The 18,651-nt window shown below is 37.5% G+C and overlaps 1 protein-coding gene across 3 annotated transcripts in view; it reads left to right on the top strand.

Annotated features, from left to right (window-relative positions):
• UCHL3 (ubiquitin C-terminal hydrolase L3) overlaps nucleotides 1–18,651 on the top strand; it is a 43,718-nt gene that overhangs the window by 4,366 nt on the left and 20,701 nt on the right. For all 3 annotated transcript variants that reach the window (XM_080588960.1, XM_080588961.1, XM_080588962.1), the window contains 4 exons: nucleotides 9,027–9,155; nucleotides 10,919–11,075; nucleotides 11,464–11,549; nucleotides 12,645–12,692. In XM_080588960.1, the coding sequence (XP_080445086.1) occupies nucleotides 9,027–9,155; nucleotides 10,919–11,075; nucleotides 11,464–11,549; nucleotides 12,645–12,692 (420 nt within the window). The remainder of the gene's footprint in view (nucleotides 1–9,026; nucleotides 9,156–10,918; nucleotides 11,076–11,463; nucleotides 11,550–12,644; nucleotides 12,693–18,651) is intronic.

Here is an 18,651-nt window from a genome sequence, read left to right as displayed (position 1 = left end):
TAGCTTAAAGGACCAGCAGAATCAGTATAATTCGCTTGTTATTTCATTACACTGTAAAAATAACACATGCAGCAGCTTATTTGTAAGCATGGATTGTTCAGGCTCATGCCGGTTATGAACAATTATTTAGATCGCAGGGACAAGTTTGTTGTGAATCACTGGCTTGACAGCTCCACCTCAGGACTTGTCCTCAGAGCACTCCAAAGCTTTTGCTTGCTAAGAGCAGTTTCGGAGAGAACCTGAGCTAGCTGCTTAGTCCAGCTTTCTGCGTGGTACGTTGCATTGCTGTTTGGGTGATGATCAGACCCCGGTTCAATACGTATGGTAGTACCTGTGCATAGCGAGTATGAAGTTTTAAAGCTGCTTGATGGGTTATATTTAAAACATGTACCTATCAGCATGAAGACCAGGAGCTCTAGCTGTGAGTCAGAGCTGCTCTTCTAGACACCCTGAAGAAACCAACACAGTTGGAAGGATAAAAATCTTGTGGGTGTAAGATCTATCACATTTTTGGTGAAGTTGTGTTCTTTTTTCTCCTTCACTGCAAATTAAAATAAATAAACTTGAAAAAAAATGTAATGATAAATGGGCTGTATTCCATGAACTTCATTGTGAGGTCCTGAAATAATGGTGCTTGAGGATATTAAAGAATTCGTAATAAATATTGAACTTGATGGATAAGTTTATTTTAATTGAGCATCATCTTTTGTTCCAGTAAGACCATACTGTGACCAGTCTAAGTGGGGACTGGTTGGTAAAGAAGAATAAAACACTTTGTTATGCCCATGCATTTGCTCCTGAGCAATACAACTTTTGACCTGCAGTGTAGAACTAAAGTTTCTGACAGGTATTTCTGTATTTTCACATCAAGTCACTTGGGTTAATGGCTGACTGGAAGACACTTTGTCTAAACCTTATTGAAAAATGATCCCTTCCTTTAAATTCCCTAAATTCATAGTGAAAAAACTAAGAAGTACATTCTTACAAGGCCCAAACAAAATACTGATTTCTGAAACAGTTTTTTGTAGCATGCCTCCAGAAATAATATATATAAAGAATTGAAAACAAACTATTATGCGTTTGTATTTGTAATGTGGATCAGTTTAGTAAGGGTTAGGTCAGTAAGAGCAAGTTACTTAGAGGGCTTAAATACAAGCTATTTGTAGGCTCATATAAATTGTCATATAAGGTTTTTTGTTGGTGTTATTAATTTCTGTTGGTGATACTTCCATCAGACATTCTGCGCAGTGTCTTGCTACTGTTTAGGGAAAAAGATCAGCTTCAATTCACCAGGGTGCCAAAAATTCTTACGCTTTAATGATAAAATTACAAAATATTGATTGCTGATGATAAAGTTATGAAATACTGATTACATCTAAAACTAATTAAGACTTAGTACTTCCAGTTTCCTAAAACCATAGGAACAACTAGTTTAGTGGAAGAAAGTCTTAACTGGTTTTGCTGTGATCCAGTGATGCCATAGTCCATTGAGCAGATGTACAATGTGGTATGGATTCTGTTGGTATCTTGGTTTGTATTTGGAAGAGGATTACAACAGTTGGTTCTTCCCACAAAAGCTCTTTGACTTATGTCTGTCTGGAAATGTCTCTGTTTTTTCCCATTTTTGTTCTTGTGGTTCCAACTTTTATACAAACACCCCAGAAAAATGGAAAAGTCCTAGTTTTGAGTATAATGCCTTAGTATTTAGAATGTGGCATTCTTGAAATATTTACAAATGCTGTCCAACTTCACTGGCACCTAGATTTCAAAGTCCATTTTACTTCAATGTTAGTCTTCACATTGTTTTTATTTGCAACTGACAAAGTAGAAAAGAGCATTGCTATTTCAGACAGTATTTAAAATGTTCATTGACTGCTTCAGAAGTCTGCTGTTCAAAGTAAATTGAACTCTTAAGTTTTCTTACCCCAGTTTCCCTTCCCACATCTCTGTCAGCCCCATAAATTGTATCCTCCTAGTGGTTCTGTGGCTGTGTTGGCAGAAGCGCTGCTTTAATCTGCTGAAGTCAAGTCACCTGGGTCAAGAGTTTGCTAGGTTGCTGTTGTCCATCTGACTTTTGAGGCTCTTTAAATTAGTCCAAACTATATTTTTAAGGTTCATGAAATTTAATTAATTTTAAAGGTAGCCACCGCGTGTTGGAGCAAAATCGTGTATTAAAGATCACTGTTCTGTGCTGCTTTTGATGCTTAGCAGTTAATAGATTAAGATAGCGGTACCAACAGTGAAAGCAACGTAGGTTATACCACAGAAATGTCTAAATTAACTTACAATAAACACATTTAGGCATGTTACAGTGACTCTTTATTCTGTTAACTAACATGCAGATGCAGATTGACACATGCAGATTGACAGTTTGTGGTGATTTAGAACAGAATCAGGTAGGTTGGAAGGGACTCTGTAGAGTTCTGTGTTCTGGGAGTTCTGTGGTCCAACCACGTTCTGCTCCAAGCAGGTTGCTCGGGGGCTTGTCAAGTTCTGAATTCCTCCAAGGATGGAGACTCCACAGGCTCGTGGACAGCCTGTGCTAGTGCTTGACCATGCTTATTACTTTTTTGTATTATTTTAAAATGCTTTCCTTACCAATTTCATATTTTCTGCATTCCAGCCTGTGTCCATTGTTTTTCATTGTGCTACTGTGTACTGCTGAGATGAGTTGGTCTTCATCTTCTCTGCAGCTTCCCTTAGCTAGTAGAAAACACCAATGTTAAGTGTCCTGTCCCCCATCTCCCCTGCTTTTTCTTAAAATGGTTTTAACCCATCTTTCAACCTTTCCTCATACAACAAGGCTCCATGCTCCTGTCCCTATTGGTGGCTCTCCATTGGATTTGCTTCGCTATGTCGATGCTTCAGTCATAACAGGGAGCTCAGAGCATTGGCACAGCACTCCAGAGAGTTTCACAGTCCTCCAGCAGAGGGGAGGTCTCTCTTCTGCCTACTGGCTACTTTCCCTTGCTAGTATGGCAACCAGTGATAGGGGTTGGCTTTTACTGCAAGGGCACGTTGACTCATGTTCAATTATTATTGATCAGGATGGCCTGATCCTTTTCAGCAGAGTTATTTTCTAGCCAATTAGCCCTGAGCCTCTGTGACTGCATGAGGCTATTCCATTCCAGATGGAGGATTTTGCATTTGTCTTTGAACTTCTTGAAGTTCCTGTCAGCTTATTTTTCTAGCCTGCTGAAATTGCCTCTGAATTGCAGCCCTGCCCTCCAGTGCTCTTCCCAATTTGGTGTAATATCCAAATTTGTTGAGTGTGCGGTATGCAACCGTCCTGGTCATTAAGGAAGATGTTAAACAGTATTTGCAGTGACACCCGAGAGACGTCACTGCCAATTGCACTTTGTGTTGCTGATGCTGTCCTTTGAACCTGGCAGTCTGGCCAGTTTTCCACCAGCTTCCCCCATATCCAGCTCATACATCTCACTGTTTTGGCTCTAGGGATGGTATGGGTGACTCTGCCGAAGGCCTTGCTTCATAAAGACTCTGCACTGCTTTCCCTCCCCTGCACCTTACCCACGCAGGCAGTGATCACTCTGTTGAAAGCTTCCAGGTTAATTGGGCATCGTTTGCCCTTGGTAAGTTGGTGCTGTCTGTTCTCCATCACTTAGTTGTTCTTGTGCTTGGGAGTAGCTTCCAGGAAGATTTGCTTCATAACCTTCCCAGAGAGTGAGCTGAAGATGAGTGGCCTGTAGTTATCTGCATCTTCCTTCTTGTCCATCTTGAAAATAGATGTGATATTTTCCTTTTTCTAGTCAGCAGGAACCTTCCAAGATCACCATGACCCTTCAGACATGTTAAGGAACAGGCTCACAAAGGTGTCAGCTGATACCTGTAGCAGTGTTTGATCGATGTTGTCCTGGGGATGCGTACATGCGCTATGGCTCAGGCGTTCCCTGCTCATGTCCTTCTCTACAGTGTGAAATGCTGCATTCTCACAGATGCTGCTACTAGGGACTGGGAGGACAGAAGGCAGCAAAGATTAAGGCAAAATATCAACATTGAGAACCTAAACCTTTTCCATGTCCTTTATCGCTAGGTTCCCGGTCCCATCGTGCAGTAGGCCTGTTTTCCTTAACCTTCTAGTTGTTGCCAGTGTATTTACAGAAGCCCTTCTTGTGTCCTTCACATCCCTTGTAATTTCAGCATTAGTTGAACTTCAGCTTTTATAACTACGTGCCTCTGTGTTCAAGCAGTGCACCTCTATCCCTTTTGGTTAGCCTGTTCCTCTGGTTTCTTTCCATGTACTTCCTTTCAGTTTGACCTCAGACAGGAGTTACATATTCATCCGTGGTGGCTTTTGGTCATACTTTTTTGAGTTTCTGCATTCTGTATTATCTTGTGATCACAGTAGTCATGGCCCTCCACATTCACAGCTTGGACGAGTTCTTCCTTGTTTATACTGTTATCTGCCAATTTTGAGGAAACCCTTGCTCTCAGCAGGCAATTTTAAAGAAATGAAAATTGGAGTTCCACATTTGCACCCTTGAAAATAAGGCCTATGTAAATTTCCTGAACTCTGGAGTTCTACAATGCAACAAAAGGTTGGATAGTCTTTTTTAGCAAATTTGATGTGTTAATATTTTCAGTTTGAGTGTTGCAGATATTGAAACAAGTCTGAAGAATTGCACTTGAAGGCAAATTGTTTGGAATTTTCTAGTGAACTCTAGGTGTCAGGTAAGAAGGAAAGGCCTTCTGGAATACTTCAGCAAAAAGGAGAAAATCATGCAAAGTGCTAAGATGTATGGAAAAGATAACTAATTTCAGAAGTGACTTTTTTCTCATGGTTAGCTGAACCAATGAAAAACCAAGGAGGAATCTTTCATTCAGGATGACATTTTAATACAACAGAGAAAGAGACAACTTCAAATACAACAACAAAATTAAAATAATAATAATTTTAAAAAGTACTTTTAAAAGTAAAGCTCTGAAAAAGTTGGTCAACTAGATGTGGACAAGTGTGTTGTCTGTCTTTCCTTCTGAGCTGCTGGAAGACTTCTGTAATGTAAGCGAGTATGTTTTCTTTTTTTCTTTTCTAAGGTAAGTGCTCAAAGATAAAAGAAGAATAGTCAGCAATATGATAAGTGACAGAAAAACATCTAATATTCTCTTTTGCAGTTGTAGAGTAATATAAGGCTGCTAGCTTATTGATGCTATATGCTCAACTGAACATAAAAATAAGAGGAAAATAAACAATGGAGAGTGGATGAGCCCTCAAATACAGTGAAAAATACCTTAACTGCTCTGTCCAGTAAGTATCTTTAGATAGAGTTGCTTGGGTAATTGCTGCAAAGCAGCAGAAGTCCTCACCTCTGAACAAGACTGTGTCTAAAAAGCATACAAAACTGCCTGCTGTTCTAAAACAGGAGTGTCTTGGCAAGCGTGGAAGTTCACCTGCTGGTAGGTAACTGAGTGATGTACCAGCATGACTGGCTTAAGAAAGAGCTAGGAAAGGACAAAGGAAGAAAAAGAAGGGTTCATTTAGTTATTTCTATGGTGTTCAGGTAATTTGCCGAAATTGAAGCTACTGCTTGTGAATAGACTCTTCTGAGCTTTCTGTGTCACATCTTCTGTGGATTTTTGTCCCTCTAAATAACTTTCCCTGGTTCCTAAGAACTTGTTTTTACTCCTTTAAAATTTCTCTTCCCAGATCTTGCTAAATAGCATTCCATTGCTGTTATCCATTCAGAACACAGTTGCAAAAGTTTGCTTGTCTGGCTGTGTCATTGATTGAACTCTTTTTTTTTTTTCCCCTTTGCATTTCTCCACGCTAAGAATAAGCTATATCTATTTATTTCAAGGGATCTTTGCACCCCGCCATCTATTGTTCATCTGTAAACACATCTGGCAGTCTTTCTTGCACATGGGCACTTGCTGCCAGTTTTTACCTTTTAGTCATGTAATTTTCAGAAAGACATCTGTCATTTTTTTCCAGGCTTGAATGAAGCCCTCTGGAAGCAGAGAGATCTTATTAGCCTATTTTGGATCTCCCTTAATCTTTTCTTCTTGTTGCTAAAATAAGTTGTTAGGCTGTTCGTGTGTAAAGTTTGCTGCGTGCCATACTAAGGCTATGTTCTTGGTGTTTCTCTGTAGTGTTGACCACCACTTCTAGCCATCACTGTCATAGTATACTGAAACTCTTAACTTTTTAAATCTTAAGGTTTCTATGTGTTATGGTAATGTGAGTACTGAAAAGCATTCTTTCTGTGAAGTTTTTGCTACGATGAATATATCATTCAGAAGTTTGAATATCTGTTCTTGGGTCTAGGGGGTGTATTTTTCCCCGGCCTGTGAAAGGCAACAAGACAAGAGAATGTGCATCATTTATTTATTCAGTAGCTTCATGTGATTCTTTTATTGTTGCCTCGTCTGCTTGTGGGGTTGCTTTCTCCATAGGTGTCTCTTTATTTTGTTGGGTTTTTGTACCCTTCTTTCATGTAATCTTGCAAAATAATAACCAGTGTTTTCTCAGTTGCATTACATTTCCCACAGTTCTGAGTAACAACAGGGAAAATCATAGAAGACTTAGAATCATAGAAGCACTTAAAGTACAAATAATATTTTAACACAGCTACATGTACTCCCCTCTCCTTCTGAACTTTTCTTCTGTCATTCACAAAGTGGTAATTATCCTCATAACTTGGAGGGTTAAAATAGACACTAAAAATAAAATGTCTTCTGTTTCATCAACTAATAAAAACTCACGTGTTCCTTCCGTATAATTTTCATTAAAAGATAATGATTTGGCTTTATTCCTAACCTTGGCAAGACTTAAAGGTGGTATAGAACCAAAAGATCTTGGTGTATTACATAAGCGATTTCCTGAGTTAATTTTCTTGTCATACATAAGAGCTACCTTGTTTTAACATTAGTTAGAAAGCTGTGCAAAGCCTCGATCATGGACATGTGCCCAGTCCCGCAAACCCATACTAAGAGACCAAATCTTCCTTATATCTTGATAAAAGACACTATTTTCCTTTCACCTCCCATTTTCCTCTTCGATTTTATGGTCAATTCACATTGTTCATTTTTAGTGGAAACATAGGAAAAATGGAAATGGAAAAAAAAAATCTTTGTGGCATTATGAACAGAAAGTCTCCATGTTTTACAGTGCAGACAATCAAATACTGAACTAGCTCAGTGAATGGTTTAGGTCGGTTCAGTAGATACAGAGAAAACCCATATGTAATTTTTTCAAGATTCTCTTTTTAACTTTTTGTTTTCAAACTTATATTGCCTTTACTTGCTCTTGGTTTTGATTTCTTGCCTTAGAGTATAAAGTGGAGAGAGAGGAATACATTTAAAATGGTAAAGTGTATTTTTTTTTACCCTCAAAATACTGGCTGCAAACTGCACCTTGGTTCTCTTAATGAAGTTAATGGTGTGCATATTTTCTATTCTTTCCCCCTTTTTAGAAGATATTCCTAAACTTTGCTGATTAAAGCAAAAGTAATGATAATCTTCTGTACTCATAAACACGAGGCCATGCATTCACCCTTTTTAAAAAGTGTCCTTTGTATCTCTAAATATTGGGAGTTAATCACTGGCTGTGTCTTCTGAAAGACAATAACCTTGCTTCTTGCCTAGTATGAATTGAAATTGGTATTTGAAGGGATCTTGTGTTAGAAGTAGACATTTAGTATTTTATTAAAATGAAAAAGAAGAATTTTTGTAATAAGACTCATTTTTGTTTTTCTTACGGGCATATCTATATACCATGCTTGAGTAGATTCATACCTATAATTATTACTGAACTATTGCATGTATGTGTAAATCTGCTCACTGGGTGAATTATGGAAGGAAGAAAAAGGCATAGATGATTCATTTTACCATCTTGTTCTTCTTAAACATCTTAACTGCAAATGTATCAATAGAGAGGTTTCCTCAAATAGCAGTGGACAGGAAGTATGATGAAGCTTTGAACGAATCTTTCCTTTCTGAGAAAGAATAGACAAAATACTCTGGTCTACTGTATTGCTTTTGGGAACAGTATTGGAAACTGCAGAGTTGCAATTTGTTGAGAGCTGGCTAAAGAAATGCCTTAGGAGTTAACTGTTTTTTTCATTAGAGAGAGCAGAGGAATACTACTTGCTGCAAGTTGTTTTTTTTCCAGGCATTTTAAACTTCTAGCTGTTTATCAGGACACTTTCCGTATTTTAGATTTGATAACCCCAGGTGACTGGAGATCTTCCTACAGAATGTGTTTTTTCTAGCGGAAATAAAGGAGTTGTGAAATGTTTACTTTTTCAAAAATACATAGAGTTCTCCCACATCTTTAATTTTTTTTGTAGTATTTCAAAATAGGATTTGAGCATGCCGTAACACACAATTAGCTTTTTCTTACAAATTGTCAGTGTGTATATAATGACAAGAACCTAACTGAATTCAGAAACTCTGTTTGACTCTGATAACACAGATATTTCAGGTTGTTTCAAATGGTATAGAGTTCTTAATTCCCTTACTAGTTGTTGGGATAGTCAGTTCAACTCCCCTCTGCTCAGTATTGATGAGGCTGCACCTGAAGTACTGGGTCCGGTTCTAGGCCCCAGAGTACAGGAGAGACGTGGACGTACTGGAGAGAGGCCAGTGAAGGGCCACCAAGATGATGAAGGAACTGGAGCACCTGTCATATGAGGAGAGGCTGGGAGAGCTGGGGCTGTCAGCCTGGAGAAGAGGAGGCTCAGGGGGATCTTATCAGTGTGTATGAACACCTGAAGGGAGGGTGCAAAGAGGCCAGAGCCAGGCTCTTTTCAGTGGTGCCCAGTGCCAGGACCAGAGGCAGTGGGCACAAACTGGAGCACAGGAGGCTCCCTCTGAACATCAAGAAACACTTCTGTGCTGTGTGGGTGACTGAGCACTGGCAAAGGCTGCCCAGAGAGGTGGTAGAGTCTCTTCCTTGGAGATCTTCAAAAGATGTCTGGTTGTAAATACAGTTATGCTTTTTTTTTTTTTAAAAAAAAAAAAGTATACCAGCACACTCATTTAATATTATTCTGTATTTTCTTTTCCAGTTTCTCAAACAATTAGGTATACATCCTGACTGGCAATTTGTAGATGTCTATGGTATGGAACCAGAACTGCTTAGCATGGTGCCAAGACCTGTATGTGCAGTGCTACTTCTCTTTCCGATAACAGAAAAGGTAAAAGTTCATTTAGTAACCAGTATATCATTTCTGTTGTAAATGAATGCTTGGCTGGGGCTTTGAGTAACGTGATCTACTGGAAGACATCCCTGCCCATAGCAGGGGGATTGGAACTAGACGATCTTCAAAGGTTCATACCAACCCAAACCGTTGTGTGAATCTGTAAATCTTGTGCCTTGGTGTCAGAATCAAAATGAGACTTAAACCTTATTCAGAGACTTCTTAATTATAAATAAATAAATGATAATGTTATGTGTATATTTCCAATTTATTGTTAAGTGTTTTAATTGGAGTGGGAAAAGCTAATGTAGAAGTAAAAAGAAATATACTTCGCATTTTCCTCTTGCAGATAATTCAGTACTTTAGTTTTAAAAGGCTGGCTGTGAAATGGCAGAATTCTGCTACTTTTAGTAGAAAGCCACAATAGCATGAGCAAACTAAGGTTGTGTGTGAGACTATCAAATGCAACTACTTTTTGATTTTTTTTGTACTGCTGTACTGACTAAACATCAATCCATTTTCAGTTCAGTCATCAGTACCAGTATGGCTTTCATTTCTGGGACAGACAGAGCATATTTCTAAGATGAAAGAGTGTATATATTTCTTTTTGCCTCTTCTCTCCATTCTCTTTCACTCCCGTTCCCCCCAGTATACATCAATTTGCTTGAATTTGGTTTTAGAGCTGAATACCCTTGTTAACATACAGATAATTTTAGGATTACTGTCCAGTTTAAAGATTAATGACTTACTAAATCAACATCATAGGCTGTAGACAGAGAGAATAGGTTGATCCAGTGAATGCTTATCAAGGGGTAGGTCAAGTCAGAAAGGACATTTTGAAGTGATCTGGTCCAACCCTTGCTCAAAATGATATTCTCAATATTCACAACATTTTTTTTGGGGGGGGACTGGGAATGAATGGCAGCTATATTGTTTACCTGCTCTAGTCTGAACTTTTGTCTAATACGTTTAAGGCCTTTTTTTCCTCAGTTAAGACTATTCATGTTATCTTGTACAAGTGCTGTCAATTCAAAATTCTTTGTAAAGGCACCTGCTATTTACTTAGAACGTTTGGACCATTGAGACAAGCTGCAAGTATGGAATCACGATGCTGGAGAAGTTTCTTAGTTCTGTTTGTCACTGACAGTGCATGGAATCCAAGAGAAATTTCTCAGGAAGAGTTCCTCACTGTTTTACATTCAAACTTCACGTTTGTCACACTTAATTTACAAAATACTGATGTAGATGGAGTTTTTACTTATTACTACAGAAAATAAACCTTTACCTTATGATTATGGCTTTTAAAGGACCTATTTTAAACATTATATGAACTTTACTTTATATTCCTGGAAAAAACGCAATGTAAGAAGATGGAACTTACAAGAATGGTTTGTGCTGATTAAACACCTGAAGTTGCTTGATAAAGCTTTTGAGACCTCTGTCCTTAAACACTTTTTGTTGGATTAAAGAGATGGTGACAGGTGCTAATATTGAATATTCTTGAAATGCTGTTAGGTAACATATTTCAAAATGATTATTTAAACATATCAGGTCTTATCACTAGTCAAAATCCAGTTATGGAGCTTTCCAGTTGGGGAAGTCTGCATATACTGCTGGACCAATTGTGTTAAACGTTTCAAGTTGCAAGACGTGTTTCGGTTTTATTAGGAAGGTTTTACTTAGGTAAATTGTTTTTGCTTGGATAATATAACAAGTATCTATTCGTGCTACCTGTGAAACTTCTGTAACTTCCCTTCTAGTATGAAACCTTCAGAACAGAAGAAGAAGAGAGAATAAAAGCTAAGGGGCAAGATGTCAAATCATCAGTGTATTTCATGAAGCAGACTATCAACAATGCTTGTGGAACAATTGGGTTAATTCATGCTATTGCAAACAACAGAGATAAAATGAACTTTGGTAAGTGTTTTATGTTTGCTTGCTTGTTTTTGTTGTACTTTCCCCCCCTTTTTTTTCCCTCACCACTGTGGAAAGTATGGAGGGAAGGATGGGATATGTACTGTTTTCTCTGAATATAACTGCTCTACTGAAAGAGCATTTCTGCCCATAATTATATATAAAAAAAACACCATATTTCACACTAATCCTAAAACTAAAACACTGAAAACACTTCAAAGTGCAGCAGGTAGCAATTCCTTGTGCAGTCAGCCTTCATTGTCTTAAAGATGCAATGTAATTATTATCTTTAAATCTTTTGTTGGTTATAAGCATTCTGTTAGCTTTGAACAATGTAGAATTGAAAGCATGGTTCCAAACATGTTAATGTTATGTCTTTTTTTTTTTTAAGAAACTAATTCATCACTGAAAAAGTTCCTAGAAGATTCATTATCTATGACTCCAGAAGAAAGGGCCAAATATCTAGAAACTTACGAAGTTAGTGTTGTGCTTTCTATTCTTTTTGAAAATGGTATAAGAATTATTTGCATGAGCAAGTCCTTTGGACTTGGTCCAGTGAATCACTTAAACAATCTGAGTTTACGTGTGAGCTTGTGATCAGACAGCTGCTGCTGCAAAAAAAAATAAAATAAAATGGATTTGGTGGTTTAAAGTATTCCTGCCCGCCCATAGCTCAGTCAGCAGAATGGATTTTGTCCATGTTCTTCATCCATATTAATTCCCTGGCTTAGTTTAAAATGATTTTGAAGTGGATGAGTAATGTCTGCACAATCGTTTTGGTTGATTCAAGATCCAGTTTAATGGTCAATTTAGGCTGATCTGAGGCTATTGCTGAAAGGACAGTCCTGCAGTCTCCTTCCATTTATGCCTTAAAGTCACCTTGCTTTGGCTGTAGCTCTTCAGGGCACAGAATTATAGTCCCCCCCTCTCCTTCCATCCCCCATGACAAACAGTTAGATGAGTTAGCTGATCGAGTGCTTAGTTGGATCATTATTAGTGCTGATTCAAAGGATGTGACGGAAAGATCTGACCGCTGATGGAAGGGGAGAACAGTGCTGTTGCTCATGATGATAACAATGATCCTCTGTCAAAATGAAAATATTGATGAGTTCCAAGCCTGAGTTCAAATTAAACTTATTGTGAAGCCCTCAGGAATAAGGTTGTTAACATGTGCCTCAAGGAACTAATAACAAACAGGAACAGTAGAGGTTTGAGGATGTTATCTGCAGAAATGCTGGATACAAGCTGTCTGATCACAGCTCCTACCTAAAGTGTTTTGTTTACTGAACCCAGGAACTGAAATACCAAAAACACTTGCCAGTACTGTTTTCTATGTGTTAAACTGCAGTAACAAACTGCTACATATTTGAATTGAGTCTGATGAGGCTGAAACACTTGTCTCTTGAGATCCTTGAAAGTGGAGATTTGTTGATTCGTTTATTTAACTATTACAAGCATTGAGCAAAAGAAGTTACAGCTATGGCATTTGATTAAAAAGAAGAGCATACAGTGATTCTTAAAATATTTAAGTCTCTCATTTTAATGTCTGATTGAAATATGCTTTAATTTTAGGCTATTCGTGTCACTCATGAATCCAGTGCCCATGAAGGTCAGACCGAGGTATTCTTTTTTTTTTTTTTTTAAACAAAGACAAATATGTTTGTTAATAACTACTTTGAGTTGAATATAATGGAGCTTAAAACAACCATAATAAAGGTTTACACAGAAATGGAAATTTTTGCTTAATTTGCAGTATTATGTCAGTCAACAATCAGGGCACAAAGTGAAGTGACGTTGGGGGGCAGGGGAAGAAACTTGAAGCTTTACAGTTTTTTGTATTATTTTTTCAAGCCTTTGTATAACAGATGATCTTTTCAAGCTTTATTTCACAGTAGAAGAGCTAGAAATAATGTTTTAGTGAAAGTTGAGATCAGGATGTTGCAAATTCATTGCTGAGATGTAGGATCCATAGTAACCATACAAGTGGAACAAACATTGTGTAAGAGTCTGAAAAGTTTTATCTCAGGAAAAGAAATACTTCAGTACTTGTGTACAAATACCACTTCAGATAAATTTGCACCACTTGTGAAATATACGCATAAGCTTTTATCACCAGAGATTGAGTGACATAAAATAAATAAATAACCATGTTTAGGATCAAAGAAATTTGCTGTGCTCCTTAATCAGTACTAGAGAATGCTCCTTTATCTGTGTTTACAAGTAAAACAGGACCGAGCTTAAAGTCTCTCTGCACTCGATGTTGTACTTTGTTGTACTTCATCAAATATGGGAACAGAACCTCAAAAATGAAATCAATTTTGGAAGGATCTGTATTACACATTTAGTTTCACTGAGCGAAATAGAAGGTAAATGCCAGGTGAATAAGTGGCTTTGTGAAGTTTTGAGGAGTGTATGTGGTGTTTTTTGGTTTTGTTGCTTTGAATCCTTTTTCAGGAGAGGAGCAAGCGCTTATTGAAGTTTCCGTGACAGTCAGTGTATCTTCAGTCTTACGGATTTCGAAGCAGATCAGCTGTGTCAGTCACTGAGAAGGCATAAGCAAGCCACTCAACATTTTTCGCCTCCTTATTATTAAGGCAGTTTTCCATCTTTCTGGTTGAGATTTCAGTATCTGTTCCACAGAAGAAAAATTGAATAGGTTGTTGCCAGCACCACTTTGTTTTCCCATGACTTCAGTGGCTCATCTGCTTTCCTTCTTTATTTTTCCAGTACTGCAAGTGAGTTTTTCTTTCTAAAGGCTTGTGCTGTGTCTTCTATGCGTGGCAGAAGAAAGCAAAGCAGACATTTCTGCTTCCCCCTCATCCAGCCATCTGGAAACCTATACTTACTCATTCTAAGTCAAAGATGGATGAAACTTAAGAGAATTGTTTGAATTATTTCTAGTATTAATATTGACCTTCATTCATGTGTCTTATTTTCTTTCAAATTCTTATTTCTTTCTCTAAATCAATCAAGGAAGGTTCTATGTTTCAAGAAGAAACATCAATGCAGCTGCAGATTTCTCTTCCTCTTCTAAATGAGAGACTCCAAAAATTCCTGTCTCTTTTCTTTTAAAAATGAGATGGTCCTTTTCTAGGGATTCTCAGTAAGAGAGAGGTTGTGGAGGTTGTTCTGCAAATTGCTGAAGACTGTGAATCTCTTCCTTAGATACTTGCGAAACAGAATAACATTTAGTTGTTTTGATGTACGGTGGCATTCATCCAGGGAATAGTTCATCTGTGCATTCTGCTGGCAGAAATTATGGAATAACTGGGAAGAAGATGAAGGGTTACATATTTCCTGAGGGTCTCTTTATAAGGATTCAGGAAGGTTCTAAGTGATTACGGATTTTCTTAATAAGGGACACTTAGCTTCTTGAACTTCCACAAATTAATTGGTTTCCTGACAAAGATATTACAATACAAAATATTAAGAAATTGTGTGGAAAGATGCAGACATTTTTTCATAATAAAAAATTACAAGATTGTCTCGGCAACCATGTCTAAACAAAAATGTTGAATAGGTGGCCTTTCCAAATTTTTGTTATTCCATTTTATGTAACTAAATCTGGAAGTAATTCAATGTGGATGTTCCTTAGAATAGTAAAACAACTTCTTCCTGTCCTTCTGTTTCCAAAGCTGAAATAGTACAATGGCTGAATACATGTCCTGGGAGCATTTTTCAGAATATCCTTTGATCCATCAATCAAAGAAGTAAGAAACAAATAACTTATTATACTGGAAGATATAATTGCCTGAAGGTCCTGTCCTACGATTGTGTGGTTAAGTAGCAAGTGAGGCTTCCCATTTCATCTCTAAAGCACAGCAATTCCTCCTGTAAAGTACAATTCTTTTTAAGCAAAATAAAATACGTGAAATGAGAATGTGCTGAGAAATGTAATGTGAGGTTGGAGTGAGTTCATCTCCCAGTCTTACACCTTGCAGTGGTACACTTTGGCTGTTGCTGTGTATCTTTTCATGTAACAACAAAGGGACTGATGAACAGCATGCCGTTGAAGATTCTGATGTTAGCATATGCAGGTCATACATGCAGGATGTTGACTTGTCCTGCAGGGAAAGTTTCTAGTGCTTTTGGATCAAGAAAGAAGAGAATCTTATTCCTCCTGCATATTTGCAATTGCTAGGGTTGCTTTCCTGGGAGTTTAAACTTCTTTTCAGAACGCTGGGAAGGAATATGTTTGTCTTCCTTTATTTCTCTTGATTTTGTTGCTCCCCCTGTTCCCTCCATCCCTAGAACAGCAAGGACATTTTTCATAAAAATCTCTACTTTGAATAAAGTGGCTTATGTAGTTGCTTAATGATGGTAAGTGCTGCAGCTTTACAAGCAAAAGGTCTTTCCCAGGTCTCCCACAGAACTAAAGATTTAAGAAAGTATGCAGGCCTACTCTTTTAGCATGATTAACTTGGTTTGTGTAGTTCCTAAAAGAACAGGTTGCTCTGTGGGTAGTTCTGTCTGTCCCTCACATAGGTGTTGCATACTACTGTTGGCTCAAATTCTTCTGAAAACGTTGCTTAAGCTCAACAATGAATAGAATAACTTCCAGAAGTGGGAAGTATGGCAGTCAGATTTGGTAACTTGGTTAAGACACTGTGCAACTGCAGCTGCTTTCAAGATGCTGTTCTTCCCCTCCCCCAAGCAAAACACGCCATTACATAGTGTCATGGGATAAAGTAAAATTTTCTGGAGTCTTGGGATGTGGAAAGTTTAAAAATAGCGAAGAATTACAGACAGGTTCTCCTCTGAAAATATTTGTTCTGGGCTCTCATTTCTCAGATGTTTAAGGATTCAGCCTTTTATAATGGTAAATAAAGCTTGACAATCTTACTAAATTGGGATAACTATTTTTATCATCTCAGTGGCTTCTTGATTTTTTTACAGTCTGCCCCTGGATTTTCTGCTTTTGTTTCTGTTCTGTGTGTGTGTATTTCAAACCTGGAAATGAAGTGAGTCTACCTAGAAATAAACAGTTAAAAGTAATAGCAGTGAAGCAGAACTATCTTTCCAATATCTACATATTTCATCTATTCATTTGTCTTGTCTGGGTGGGTATGCTTTGTTTCTGGTTTAAAATGGTCTGTAATCAGACCTATGTTATAACTTCTTAAGTTTTAAAGGAAAACTCTGTTGTGGGTGGGGAGGGGGAAGGTATTAGACAGGATAGTACTTTTGTAAGTCTAATATTAGTGGACTGCTAGATTCTACACTCCAGTTTGTGATTTCTGGAAGAGACAGAAGAGTTATGTGGCCAGTTAGCTTCTGGAATTTATCATTAATGTGCAGTCTATTTAGGTGAAGTATTAAGATGAATCGCTGTAGCTGTCAGTTTCAGTCCATTTGCTTAGTGTTCTGTCTTGAGGGGTGCTTTGCCAGGTTTCCCAGGTTTCATAGCTGTGGTTCATTTACTTTGTTTAAAAAGCAACAAGGACAAGAATAAAGCCGTGTTCCTAGCCATTTTGTGTAATTTTCTGGTAATTCATTCAAAGCCTTTCAGGCCAACTAGAGACTGGGCTAGAATTGAGTATTTGTGGTAGCCTTTTTTAGTAATAAAATATGAGTTTTTTTAATGAATTTTAGTGATGGTTTTGTTTTTTTTGTCAAAACGTTTCCATATTTTCTTAAAATCGATATATTTTCTGTTCTTTTAAAAACAGAGTTCATTTTTGAAAACAGTTAAGTGTTTTTTATTTCTCTAATTAATTTCATATTTGCAACTTGAAAAGATTGTGAAGTTGAGTTTATCCTTTAGGCCAGATTTTTGGACCAGATTTGATTTAAGTTTGGTCTTAAAACTCGTGGATTCTTTGGATCCATGGCTTGCTTTTTTGCTGCATTAAAGCAAATAAACAGATAAAACAGCGCTGCGAGTATTTCTGTGTTTAAAAAATATATGCCTGTTTAAAATTGCTTACAGGAAAATCCATGAATAATTCTGTTGGAGAAACGTAGTGTTGGATTTTAGAGGTTTCAAGGGTGATTTGATTCTTGTCCCATGCTCCATTGCCATTTGGAATGAGAGCAATTAATGTAAGATTCTTGTAACAGTCTTTCTTCTAAAATGTATGCTCCTGAAACTTACGCTTTCTCAAATGCCATTTATTTCCTATCTGAAAGTGCCAAAAAAGGAGCTGAATCTTTATGATAAAAGCTGGATGGATCCAGTGGCTGAAGGCCAGGTTTTCTGGTTTCAGCTTTCAGCAGAGTTTAAGCTCTTTTTATCTATTTCTTTGTTGATTGTTTTACAGATGCAACAACCATGTACTTTGGAACAAAAAGGAAACCTTTCCTTTTTTTGCCAGATTGCTACCTTTCTTAAACCCTCCCCTCTCTCTAAAAGGCAGCTAATAGTGAAACTGGCATAGTTGCCAACTACTCAAGATCTTTTAGCTAAGATGTCATCTTTATTGTTCTGTTGGGCATGTGCTTTTGTTTATAATACCTAGGATGTCTGAAGATAATGGAAAATATAACCTGCATCTTCACAGAACCACACACGCTTTTAAGCTGGTTCTTGTATTGTCATGTCTTGCTAAACCGTGTTTTTTTTGTTGTTGTTTTGGTGCCCTCTTCAGCAGTTCAGAAACGGCTGAAACCCTGTACTACCATAAATCTTAACATTTCTGTTACTCTCTTACAAAAATAATTTTAAAATAATAAAAAGACAATGCAGCCTGTGGATGCTAGAACATCCACATAAGCCATCTAATCTACAGTGTTCATTAATGAAGAAGTTCTGACCAAATCCAAGAAAAAAAAATATACCAATTAATAGCACTGATCTGGATCACTTGCTATGATAGCTTTCAGAAAGTCGTTCCAGGTAGGAAATATTATCTGTGCTGATACTTGAAGTAAATTACCTTTTTAATATTTAACTATAATAATGTGAGTAGCAAGGTACTTCTGTTTTGCTCCTGTATTACTGACATCCATGTCAACTACTTTGCAACTATGCTTCATTGCAGCTCAATTCTACAGTGCAGAAAACGTCAAGCTGTCCCGTATGAAGTACTTTTTTAAAAGACTAATTGGCCTTTAGTCAAGGATTAGGTCTAGAGAGTGGTCTGTATCCAACCTCTGCATTTCTGAGGGCTTTGACATGCTTCACTTGTTCAAATACTATTTGGGTAACAGTATTTGAAGCTCTAGTCCGCTGTGTGTCTGTGGCAGTTGAAATCATTCTGGATCGTCAGGCTACCTAAAAAAAAAAAAAATAAATAAAAAAAAAATCTGTCTTCCACTGGCTTCCTGAAGCAGCTCATCCTCTGGTCTTGTAGGAGCTACTTCTGGCACAGAAGTGTTAGAAGCAAACTCATGGGGAAAGAGGGGAAGAGACTTTAACAGACTAGACTTCAATCAAGTTTTGCCGCTGTGGACTGCAAATATTCAATTGGTTGTGGTATTAAGTAATTGATGAGCTGTTTGTGTGACGTCAAGGTGTCACCAGCTGCTGACACATGGCTTTCCATATCACTTTTTGCTATGAAGTTTAAATGATAGAAATTTTTACTATGTGTGGTACTTGTGGCATATGGAAGCTTCCGTGTTTGAGGTTGAAAGTTTT

Source organism: Anser brachyrhynchus, assembly GCF_964034855.1.
Source record: "Anser brachyrhynchus genome assembly, chromosome: 1".
In the NCBI taxonomy this organism is placed as follows: Eukaryota; Metazoa; Chordata; class Aves; order Anseriformes; family Anatidae; genus Anser; species Anser brachyrhynchus.
The sequence above is the reverse complement of the archived record's forward strand: the minus strand, read 5'-3'. Positions and strand labels throughout refer to the sequence as shown.